This window comes from Rhagoletis zephyria, unplaced genomic scaffold, assembly GCF_001687245.7.
Source record: "Rhagoletis zephyria isolate East Lansing unplaced genomic scaffold, Rhagoletis_zephyria_1.1 Rzeph_scaffold_04636, whole genome shotgun sequence".
NCBI classification, from domain to species: domain Eukaryota; kingdom Metazoa; phylum Arthropoda; class Insecta; order Diptera; family Tephritidae; genus Rhagoletis; species Rhagoletis zephyria.
Genome location: NW_016161719.1, coordinates 35,546 through 48,472, shown reverse-complemented (window position 1 = coordinate 48,472; position 12,927 = coordinate 35,546). Strand labels below are relative to the sequence as shown.

The following is a 12,927-nucleotide window of genomic DNA, read 5'->3' as shown; positions in this document are numbered from 1 at the left end:
TACAAAAGGTTGCATTTACGAAGGACGGAGAAAGGGAAAGAATGAAATATCTTTGTGGGAAAATGGTAGCAGAAAAGTAGGCAATTAGTAGTGAAATTCTTTTTGTAAATTCTAATGTATTTGCAGGAAATCTGGCATTTTAAATGAAATGTTGAACGTAATACTGATATATCTACGTGAATTACGTAATTTATGTGCTATTTAGCTGTATAAAAATGCAAAATGACTCAAAATTAAAATAATGTACTATGAGATTGATGTAAACATCCAATTTAAAAACAGTTTATGTTTTCATGAGTTAAATATGCTTCGTATGCATATACAAATAAACATATTGCACAAAAGCTTATACTTCTATTTCACACCAAAGCTACACTGTTTCCATGTAAATTTGCAAAGAAGCAACACGGTGCCACTACTAAGGGAGCGGTGCGAGAGAGACAACTGTCAGTATATCGAACCTTGTATTATTGAATCATGATAGGGCCCGATACGACTCCCGGCTCGTCTACAACATCAGTGTAATCATACATTTCCACCATGAAAACAGATGGCGAGACACTTTAGCTAATTTAGACAAAAAATCTCAAGAACTTATCTGTTTTCTCAACTGTGAAGAAGTCCTCGATTTCGGCGTTGTGTAATTTTTCGTATTTTCCCAATCAAATACTGCCAAAAATCTTCCGATTGGGCATATTGGGCCTAGTGTCATTAGAATGGCGGAAAATAGCCCAACTGTGTGCGCTCTCCATCACTGGATTCCACATCCATTACTTTTTATTTAAATTAGATAAGAATTGAATACATCACGCTCATGGGAAATTTGTTCATAAATTCTCCACAAAAAATTGATTGATGATCTCAATATTTCACATCATTTAGTGCATTTTTATTATGCATACATATAAGTATCGTTTATTTGTCATATAGACAATTACAAACAAACAAATTAAAACTAGTAAATTCCAGTTTCCTTGTGCATTGCTTGCATTACCTAATAATGCATTTATTATATTTGGCAATACACATGCATATGTTAAGTTTTGTAAATTGATTTCAATCATGGAAGGCGCACCCTACCACTACGTATGTAAGTTTAACAGTTGAAACACTTTTACTGCACGTTGCGCTACTCATTTCCTAAATGGTTGATTATTTACGTTTTTACGTTTTCCACTACTGAGGCTATTCTCAGATATTTATAGTTTTCGTTTTATCTTTTATTTTGTTTGATACTAATTTTTGATATTAAAACTTGATACTTAATATAAAAGTCGAGTCCACAAAAGTTTAAAATTTTTTATAGATTTATGAATAAAAAATTATATTGAAAATACAGTTTTGCACAATGTAAGTACATAAGATCTTAGCCCTTAGAAGAAAATAAAAAAAAATCGTCGCACACCTCTGCGCCCAATATACTTTTGCTAGGCGTTTTCGAAAAAGTTTTTTTTTTACCGAACCTAGGGTTCACCTTTTTAAATTTTTTGGTGACACCTACATTCGGCAATAAATAATTTTTTTCATATAGTTCTACTGGAATAATCAAAATACTTCCTTAGCCAAAGTTTAATGATGCTTTGCGAGCTTTAATTTACTGACATTAGGGTGGTAGGAATTGAGATCTGATGGGGAAGTATTAAGACGCGGTACTTGTGGTTAATGTTTAGGAATAAAACAATTGTCTTCTCGGGGCAAAAACAGCCGAACCGAATAGTAAAAGCCCTGAGGCTCCTCAAAGATGATGAGAGATTTGTGCGCCGAGGGACTCTGCCTTTCAATTAGCTACCCAGCTTAAAGTATCACTTTTTATTGAAAATTATTCTTTGCTTCATCACCAGGCTGTTAATATTTTTGGATTAATGCTGAATCCTACGTAGACAAAGTCCTTCAATGTTTTCCAATAATGACTTTTGCCCCGAAACGCAAAAACTTTCTGTGTGTTGCCACGACATGCCTATTTACTTTCCCCACATTTTGTTCATTGCTTCAGCAACATATTTTTTTCTTTCTTCAAGTTGAAAAATTTGGCGCCGGCGCACAGTGGTTGGAGAAGCTACGTTTTACGCGAAAAATTACGAGGGAAGTTACGACTGTAATAAAATTGCATGATCGTAGTACTATTGTAACGCTAAATCCGAATATGCCATAAAATTTATATTTTGACAGTTGACACCTGCCAAATCAAATGTTAATTTCTCTAAAAATAAGAAAATCCCAATTGGGGGCGACATACCCTCTGGCTACGGAAGGTTGCGTAGGTAACCCATTTTCGCCCGAAGTCGTTCACTTTTCGCTTAAAGCGCGCTTGCATTGTTCAACATTCACAGGCGATTAGTTGAATCAACAGTTGAACGAAAAGTTCAATTTTTATTTGAAAATATTCTCGTGCAATATTTAATCGCCCCATTCTGTGTTTTCTTGATAAATTATTTGTAAAGAAATTATATCAAGATTTTTATCAACTAAAAGCTCTCATCGCATTCTATGTCAATATTTATAAAATAAAAAGCTCTATGATTGCCACATGAACGGAACTGATTTCCACCTGACTGGAACTCATTTTATTGTCACAAATTAAAAATATGAAAAAAATATAAAAATATTAAAAAAAGCTTTTGAGCCGTAGCCGAGTAGGTAGAGATGTCGACTATAGTTCCGTGATGATATGTTTTCATCATGAATTCCGTGTGTCGCCGGTTCAAATGCCGGCACATGAAGTATTTAAATGACAGAAATTTCAATATGTAAACGCTTGTCAATAACAATTCCAATCTTGATAATTTATCAAGAAAAGAGCTTTGGATTTCTGTGTTAGAATTCCAGTTCTTGATAATTAATAAAAATTTTACAAATTATAAAAAATTTTTAGTTTTTCAAGTGCACAGAAGTATATTTTTTATGTACATACACTGGCGATCAAAACTGAGTTCATTGTGATTTTTTAAATATCTACAATGTTTTTAAAATAACATTTTTTGTTATTTTTTTATAAAAATATTTTTCATGCTTTTAGCAAAAGCACATATCGCTCATTTACTTCAACCCTGTCATAAACGAAAAAAAAAATTTGAATCTTAAGTTGAGAATGCAGAAACTACCGCTAACTCTTCTTCTATGTTCTTTAATGGATGAAATCTTTTTTCTATGAAACTTAACGTATTAATAAATATTTTGCGAGTAGGTTGGCCGAAAAAATCCAGGCCAGGATATTTTTAATTAAATATTAAAAAATTAGTATTATTTTTTGTTTATTTTTTACTCATTTGCTCAATTCAAAAAAAAAGGTTTGGGCGATTTGTTTGGATAAATCAATACATAAACTAAAAACTACTGTTACACCTGCTTTTGTATTAATTGCGTTAAATCTGTACTATGTACAAGCAATTAAATTACCCTCTCTGAATTTCGAGTTAGCTCACTTTAGATCTACATAAGTGGGTGTGCGATATGTTAATATTATGACAATCGCCTGGAAAGATGAGGACTTTTTTTTTATCTACATCTACTACATCTTATTAGTTGATTTCAAAGCTGTTAATATTAAGCGTTGTTCACATGAGACTACATCTTATTAGTTGATTTCAAAGCTGTAAATATTAAGCGTTGTTCACATGAGACGATTTTCTAGGAAATTTAACAGGCGGTTAGTTGAATCAAAAGTTGACTACCCCTCCAACTTCATTGGAAGCGATTAGTTGAAAGGCCGTTCACACCAGGCGGTTGTTGCTTTCAACTAAAAGTTGCCTCTAAATTCGCCTCATGTAAACACTGTATTACTTAAAAAAAATCTACGCTACACTTTCATAAAAACTAAAAAAATTCACGAATATAAAATAGCTTACCGTATTTCGGTACAAATTATCTCTAAAATAAATATTACTAGAGCTCTAAAAAAAAAGAGAACACCAACTACTGCGCCGTTGCTGTTGAGAATAAACGTGAGACGTGATAAGTAAGTACTCAAAGCACATCGTCAATAGCTATGAGTTCTGCGAGTCAGTTGGTTTTTCGCAGTGCTTCAGGTTGGGTGTTTAGTATTGTGAGCTCGCTATCAAAACGTAACGAAATACGTAAAAGTGACGAAAAATCGTTAAATTATTACAAGAAAAAAAGGTGCGTCTGTATGTAAGGCGCCGAGATAACGTGCGCATCAACTAGAAATTGTCTATTTATAAATAAATAAAATAGATTATCACGCATTGAAATTAACAAAAGTTATTTCGCCATTTTCGACAGTAATTTTTTGGTTGGTGGAAAATAAATACTACATACATACATATGTACATACATTAGAGTGCATCACTACCCATACAAAAAAAAAACTCGGTACTGTGTTTCCATTGGAATTATAAAATCTATTATATTTTAAGACTTCCGCCAAAATATTTCGGGAAAATATTAAGATTTACGTGAGCTGGACCGATTTGAAAATAGCTCCAAAAATGGAGTTATTTATTAATCAAAATCTTTTTAAAGATCTTTTTGAAAAAACAAAATCCCTCAAATGAGAAAAAGCTATAAAAATTTGCATAAAAATATTTTTGAAAAATGTAAAAAAAAAAATTTAACGGAATCTTAATTAAGTGATTTTTGATGCTGTTTTTTAACTTTTTTCAAAGATTGGTATAAGAAAAACTTGAATAACAGAACCTAAGCTCTTCCGATTTAGACTTAAGGGGTGTCATTGGAAAGGCATTTTCTCACCTTTTTTATTTCTTTGCTAATAAACTCGGGATGAACGAGTGTCATTTCCAGTTGAATTAAGATGTGTAGGTATTTAAAAAGAAAATTGGGACGTTAATGAGTTTTTTTTTGTACAGAAATAAAAATAGTGGGAAAATACCTTTCTACCGAGACCCTATAAGTCTAAATCAGAATAGTTTTGGCACAGTTATTCCAGTTTTTCGTAAATCAATCTTTGGAAAAGGTTAAAAAAACTTCATCAAAAATCTCATAATTACGATTATGTTGAAAATATTTTAAAATATTTTTATGCAGATTTTTTAAACTTTATATGTTTTGTCATCTGGGAGGTTTTTTTTTCAAAAAGTTCCTTACGAAACTATTTTTATTAATAAAAAAAAACCCAATTTTTGGAGGTCCAGCTCACGTAAATCTTAATATTTTTCCGAAATATATTGGTGGACGTCTTCAAATATAATAAATTTTGTAATCCCGGCAGAAAAACCCCAATCTTTTTTTGGTGATGCAGTCTAATGTGCATACATACATACATATTTAAGCGAAGAAAAAGCAAATCAATTCTGTATAGTAAAAAGTGCACATATTTGTTCGTTCCTAATTCAGCCACACGCATATCATTTCCAAGTATAATATTGAGAATAATTCTCTGTGTATACTTATAAGATTTGTTTGTGCTCGTTTAATGTGCAACAAAAAAACAGTGACTAGTAAACAAAAAAAACGTGACAAGGTCTGAGTCCTCGAATCTTCGAAGGAAACTTTTAATAAGACAAAAAGTAAAATGAACCAATATGCAAGCCAATTCTCAGCGATAAACGGATAAAGTGAAGCGTAGAAGAATATACATACGTATATTTTGTTTTGCGTAAACGCGAAGCAAGTTCAAGTGACCTTTAATCAGGTTATCACTTTGCATTGAAATGGGAAGTGTAAAAAAATTGCTATCTATTTGGTGACATTTCGCTAGTTTTATCAGCATGTTTACGCTGCTGTTTTTGGATAATTCATTTCAACTAAAATTAAATTTGCGTTTTGTGTCAACAATAAAAATGTACTTGAGAAGTATGTGCGACAAAAATAGTTTTTTAGTGTTATGCTTTGAAAGTGAATGGGAAATCTGAATCTGAATACACTTTAGGGTGGTCCAGAAAAAGTTTAACATGTTAAGCTCTCACTGCTCAGGATTTTTCTTAATGAAAAAAAAAGAATACCCGTATTAAAAACAAAAAACAAAATATTTAGAACTGCCTCAGAGTCCATGCAGTTTTCCATGTATTTTGCAAGGGGAAAAAGCACTTTTTCATGTAAATGGTTTAGAATTCTTGAAAGTTAATATTTTTCAATCGGTAACTCTGTTCAAGAGACTTCCAATAATAACACCCGATTTTTTATTTTACCATTCTTTAATACCAACGATTTTTTATGGGTCCCAAATTGTATTTTTGGAGTTTTTGGAGGCCCTATAAAAATTGATAATATTGAAAAATTGTTAAATAAACAATTTGGTATTGTTATTGGAAATCTCCTGAAGAGAAACAGGGTTTTCCGATCGAAAAATATTAATTTTCAAGAATTCTATTCCTGAAAAAGTGTTTTTCCCCATATACAATAAATACATGGAAAACTTCAAGGGCTTTGAGGCAGTTCTAAATATGACCAAGAATTTTCTTTTTTTAGACAAAAAAATAGGGATATTCTTTAGAAAAAGTATAGGGTGTGAGAGTTTAACATCTTAAACTGCCACCCCCCGTCCTATCCCCCGCATGAATTTTTAGACCACCCTAATGCACATACATACATATCGTTACGCTGCTGGAAGAACGTCATAACTAAAAAAATTAAAAATGTGAAGAAACTGGGCTTACAATTTTGTATTAGTGTTCGCATCGGATAACAAATAAATTATGACATTTGTAAAATTTAATCCAGAGAATAAAGCTCTCATCGAACCATAATTTGGTTCCTTACTTTTGTTAAACAGTGACTGTAGTCTAGTAATATTTCCTAAGCAAAGTGAAAAAGTGCAAAATTGCAGAAAAGACAAATTCCGTTTTTGGTGAAAAACATCTGCTCGTGTCCACCGGAATTATAAAATTTATTATACTTAAAGATTTCCTTTTTAAGCAGACCTTTTAAGTTTACACTCTTCTATCATCTGAGGTGATTTTTTAGAAAAAAAGATATTTTTTTCAAACTAAAAAAAAACTAGATTTTTGGCGGTATTTTCAAATCGGTCAAGCTTACGTAAATCTTAAAATTTTTCTGAAATATTTTGCCGGAATTCTTATGGCCTCATTCATAAACAAATTAAATAGCTTTTTCGATTTAAGTTTTCTTTATTTTTTTATGAATTTTATATTTCCAATGGAAAATAGCACCGATTTTGTTTATCTGGAGAGTGATGCACCCTAACGTTTAGTTTATTTAGTCCGTTTAGCATCGAAGGCACGCGACTAATTATCTACAATGAACGTCCTTGTTCTGGTAAGAACGCACTTTTATTTATCGCCGAAGAGTCGCCTAGTGATAGAAAGTGAGTGCATATTTGATTTTTCTGTTACAATAAAATTTAGCAAAATGCAAACAAATGATAAGAGTTTATTGAACTTGATCTTAAAATGTGTTCATAGCGAATTTATGTCGTTCTAAGATCAGCAGTGCACGTGTGTTCTTTGTTGTATTTAGTTCCGACACCAAAAAAAATAAGACCAGCGCTCGAAATGCACTCGGTACGCGAATTGGAGGGACCTACAGTTTTACGCCGCCTCCGCACAACTAATGGATTTTATGAGAAGCTATTTTTCATGGCAGAAATATACTCGGAGGTTTGCTTTTGCCGGCCGAGAGGAGACCGCTTTTAAGAAAAATCCTTTTTCTTTGACCAGAGTTCGAACAAGCGGAAGTACGCACCACAAACCACTCGGCTACAGCGACCGAGGAATTTCATTATTTTGCTTTAAAATTTAAAGCTGAGCTTACCGCATTGGACACAAATAAATAATATCCATAAAAATAAAAATAAAAATTTAGCTGCCTTCAAACATTACTTTGAGTTCTTGGTGTTTTTCGTTAACAAATACATGCATATGTATTTAATTATATGGATAATTATTCAGAGTATTTTTTCTTACATAAATCTGAAATGACAAATTAGTAGACGCTGATAATTAGCATCTTTCGTACACCAGCCAAAGCATCTACATACATACATACATATGTACATACACCAGATTACACTTATCAGCGTTAGTTCAATAATTGCAAACATACATACGTAAATAATAATAAATATTTACGTTTTAACAAGCGATTGTAAATGAGATGTGCAAGCTAAAATTCTTAAATATTTTTTTACGAAGCTTTCTTGAGACACGTTGTAATTGATTGACACTTTTGATACGCCGAATTTTTGTTTTGTAGAGGCTGCACAATACGGGTACATATGTACATACATATCGCACACCTACTTAGATCTAAAGTAAGCTATCTCAAAATTCAGAGTGGGAAATATAACCGCTTGGGGACCATACAGATTCAACACAGTTAATACAAAAACAGGTACAACAGTAGTTTTTTAGTTAATGTATATATGTATGTATGTTTTTGTTATTGATGGCCTTATAACAATTATATTCAACAATTTTGATTGAGCTTGAGGCCGTTTTTAATGAAAAGCTTATTGTGGAAAAGCAACAATAATTTGAAAAAAAATGGTAGAAGTGATAGCTATTTCGGAAATCACCATAATTCCTCATCAGACTCTTTCAGTGCGATTGGATCCAACGACCCCAGCTTCTACAATTTTATTTTTATAAGTGACTTCAGTTTTAGTATGATTTATTTATGTAACTCTAAAGTCGTACGAATGTCACGTCCGGCATCATGAAAGCACCGAAGAAAGAGGGGATGGCGAGAATAATTGAGCATGATTAAGATTAAGTCTAAGATTTAAATTAAGATTAACTTAAGATTTCGATAGAGATTCAGATTGAGGTCTAGATTGAGGCTAAAATTGAGATTGGGATTAATATTTTTATTTAAGTAAGGTTCAGATTAAGATTGATATTAAGACTAAGATTAAGGTGGAGATTAAAATTAAGACTAATATTAAGTTTGAGATTGAGATAAAGAGAGAATTAAAGATAACACCGGTACACACAGATGTATTTTGACGCTTTAAATCCAAATCTCCAGTCGGTTTTGGCTTAAAAGCTCATCAATGCTCAATCATGCTGGCCCCTACCAGTTTTGCAACTCAGACAATTTTTTCATTCTTTTTGTTGTTGTGGTGGCACTACTAGACCTTTTCTAAATCGGCCAGTCTATCAATAGTTGTCGTCAAGCTCAACGAACCGTAGAAATAGGAAACATGCTGTTCGACGGGGTTGGACCAAAGGGATAGGGTTGGTGGTTGAATGGTTTTAAGAGGGAAATTAAATAAATGATTGATGTTTTGGGTATAGCGATGGTATCTGGATAACTTTTTAGACATTAAACCTGCTATGTTATAGAATAAAGACGTTAGTCGCGCCAGAGTTATGCGGGATTCTAGAGGCAGCTGAAGCTAGTTTTGGTTGTTGATTTTTCCGACACGGTAGGAGTATGACATATTGTGGAACGACTTTCTGGCATCCCTTCTCAATTTGGGTTTGGAGACAAACCGGCTTCTGCATTGTGTCTTCTTCAGTGTGATCTAAATAGTTAATGTTTGTCTGTCAATGTTTATGATTAGTTCTGCTAATGTTCGTTGTTTTCTAGTCAGGTACGGTTTATCGAATGAAGCGCTTCGTCTGCGATGGATGGTGGTTGAACTCTGATAGCAAAAGAAGGATTGACCTGTCTACTTTATGACGAAAAGAAGATGCGCTTTGGCGCGATATATGAACTGGTTATTCAAACTATACGGCTGTGTAAAATGGCATTGAGCAACGCTATCGGCTTCGGCAGAATTGGGAGTACATACATTCCGAGCTATTTGATACCATACGAGTTTCAGTCAGAGTGGCCTTCTAGCGTATTTTTCTTCAATCTAATCTTAAAGAAGATAATAATAACTGCATAACTTAGTCAAAAAATAAAATGTTTGCTATCAAAAAAGAATGCGGCTCCGCCCAATCCTTATGTAAATAGTACCCCTCGTGTGTACAACGTGTGCCAAAAAAGTAACTCAAATATTAAGTTGTTCAAAATTATTATTGTTTATCAGTCTCAAATAAGTTGTTTACATCAAAATATTTTTAAAATTCCCTAAATTAAATATCTAAAGATCCTCTCCTTCTTTCTTCCAGTTGAAAAGTTCACAAGTAATGTCCAGTCCACCAAAAACTGCAAACGTCATTGAAGATTGTCAAGGCAGTGGTTCCAATTCGCCGACCATTGAAGTATCCAACACAAATGGACACGCGTCCACGTGCTCCGAGCGCAGCGATGGACTCTTCATGAAAATGCGGCAAAATTCTGTGACATCCATCGATAAGCCCGACGCACCGCAAGTGCAGGCGTTAGCCACTATTGAAGTGCCGCCTATTAAACGCAATATTAGCGAAGGAAATCTGCTACCAAGTGAGGTGAAAGAGGCGCGAGTGCGTGTCATCTATACGGGTGGCACAATCGGCATGGTGCGGAATGAGAATAATGGTAACAAAAAACTTGCAATTAAAAAAATATAAGGCAATTTCTTTAATGTTTTATATGCATTTCCAGTTCTAGCGCCCATTCCAAATGCTTTGGTGAAAACGCTACGCAGATATCCCAACATACACGATGAGAACTATGCGCAGCTACGCTTCGGCTCGGCAGCTTCAATGGGTCCGCTCGTACTGCCATTTGTACAAGGCGAGAAACGACGCGTCATCTACCAAGTTACCGAATATAGTCAGCTCTTAGATTCTAGTAATATGACCATGCAGGATTGGGCGCGCATTGCCAAGGATATACATGTAAGTCAAAAGTGAAATTCCAATGTTCCGGGCATACTTGACTGATCAAATCGTTTAACTCTGCAGCAATCTTATGAGTTCTTCGATGGTTTCGTCATACTCCACGGCACCGATACACTCTCCTACACCGCTTCCGCGCTATCGTTTATGTTGGAGAACCTTGGCAAGACTGTTATTATTACCGGCTCACAGATACCCATTTTCGAAACGCGCACCGACGGCAAAGACAATTTTACCTCCGCCCTAATAATCGCCGGCAACTATGTTATACCGGAAGTGTGTGTCTTCTTCGGTCATAAATTGATGCGTGGCAACCGTACTGTGAAGGTTAGCTCGGATAGCTTGGAGGCATTCGATACGCCAAATGTGGTGCCATTGGGACGTATAGGCATAAATGTAGAAATCGATTATCGACTCATTTTCCGACCATGCAGCGTCTCGCGTTTTGCGGTGCAAACAACTTTGGATGAAAATGTGGGCATCTTGCGTATTTTCCCGAGTATTTCGAGATCGTCAATACGCGCATTCTTGGCGCCGCCTATGAAGGGCATTGTACTGCAATCGTTCGGCTCTGGCAATGTGCCATCGAATCGCAAAGATTTTATCGAAGAGCTGCGGGTGGCATGTGATCGAGGTGTAATCATTATAAATTGCACACAGTGTACCAATGGCGGTGTGGTGGCGCTTTATGATACAGGCAAAGTGTTGTTCGATATTGGCGTGCTGCCGGGATATGATATGACACCTGAGGCAGCGCTGACGAAGCTTTCTTACGTGTTGGGTAAAGTGGGACTCTCTTTGGAGCAAAAGAAGGAGGTGAGGAGGAGAAAAATCAAAATATTAATGTGTTGTAAGACTCATTTAATTTTCCGTTTACCATTCTTCCAGCAAATGCAAACCAATTTGAGAGGTGAACTCACCTCATCGGTTGGTGCCAAAATGGAAGAGTTCGATTTGGTGGATGCTGTTGCACGCTCTATGCATTTATCTACCCCCGAGGAACTGGGTCAAATGTGTGCCACCCTATTTCCGGCTATGCTGAACACAGCCGTGCAGGAAGGTGACATCAATAAGGTACACAAAATTTTGTAACGGTGAACTGCATTCTATTCTAATTTTATTAATCTTCACTCTGCAACCTACAACTCATCACCGTCCTCGTCTTTTTCAGATTATCAACCTAAAAGCGTACGGTGCTGATCTCTCTTGCGTGAATCACGATCATCGCACAGCGCTCCATCTCGCCTGCAATCAGGGCAATTTTGCTGTTGTCAATCATTTACTAATGAATGGCGTATCAGTGCACATACGTGATCATTACGACCGCACTCCACTCTTAGAAGCAATCGCAGGCGATCATCACGACATTATACAGATACTTATCAACTGTGGTGCCCATCTTACGGGTTCATCACGCGCCATCGGTGAGCAGTTGTGTGCTGCTGCTGCACGTGGCGCCCTATTGCGACTAAAGTCTTATCAACTCGCTGGTGCTGATTTGGCGCAACCTGATCCCTCTGGTCGCACAGCGCTGCATTTGGCCGCTTTACATGGTCATGCGGAATTGGTGCGCTTCCTGTTGGATATTTTTGATAACCCAAAGGTAAAAGATATGCTAGATCTTACACCATTGGACTATGCTGTCAAAGGAGGTCAGCAGGAGATTATACAAATGCTGGGCGGTCGAGCAACAACGCCAGAAGTAAATGGGGGAAGAAAGTAAAAATTTAGCTGTATATTGTTTACTTATTTGTATTTAATTACGAAAAATGGCTGTAATTCAAATTAAACGATATTCGCGAAAGGCGAATGTCCTTAAAAACATGTAAATACATTACAAACGCTTTGCACTTATTTACGTAGCCTTGTATTAGCTCTAAAATGTTAGAGCGTTGAAAATTTTAAATAAATTTTATAGAAAACGAACCAATTAAAAAGTAATGTAGAAAATTTTTAAAATTAAATTAATCCAATTTAGTTGCAGGTTGTAATTTTCAGAGCTTTTTCCAAGATTTGTATTAGTTTAAAATATAAATTATCCGCAGAATACGCAATATACCAATATTAATCATACATGCATTTTCGAGAAAAGGAATTGGATACCTGTACTTAATTTGTAAACACATATGTACCTATGTATATGTATGCATATTCATCATTTTAGCTACTACGGATACATACTTAAGTCCATACATATGTTTAATGTATGTATTTGTTAATAAACTACTAGTTGTTGTAAAAAATCATTTAATTAAAAATATGTATGTACTTACTGGCGGTT

At 34.9% G+C, this 12,927-nt stretch overlaps 1 protein-coding gene across 1 annotated transcript; it reads left to right on the top strand.

Moving 5' to 3' along the window:
- The first annotated feature begins 4,001 nt into the window (after positions 1 to 4,001).
- Positions 4,002 to 12,882, top strand: LOC108371000 (L-asparaginase). Its single transcript, XM_017626470.1, has 6 exons — positions 4,002 to 4,116; positions 9,996 to 10,344; positions 10,411 to 10,646; positions 10,713 to 11,462; positions 11,535 to 11,720; positions 11,818 to 12,882. The coding sequence occupies exons 2-6, from the start codon at positions 10,014 to 10,016 to the stop codon at positions 12,367 to 12,369; spliced, it is 2,055 nt and encodes a 684-aa protein (XP_017481959.1). The 5' UTR covers positions 4,002 to 4,116; positions 9,996 to 10,013; the 3' UTR covers positions 12,370 to 12,882.
- Positions 12,883 to 12,927: the final 45 nt, after the last annotated feature.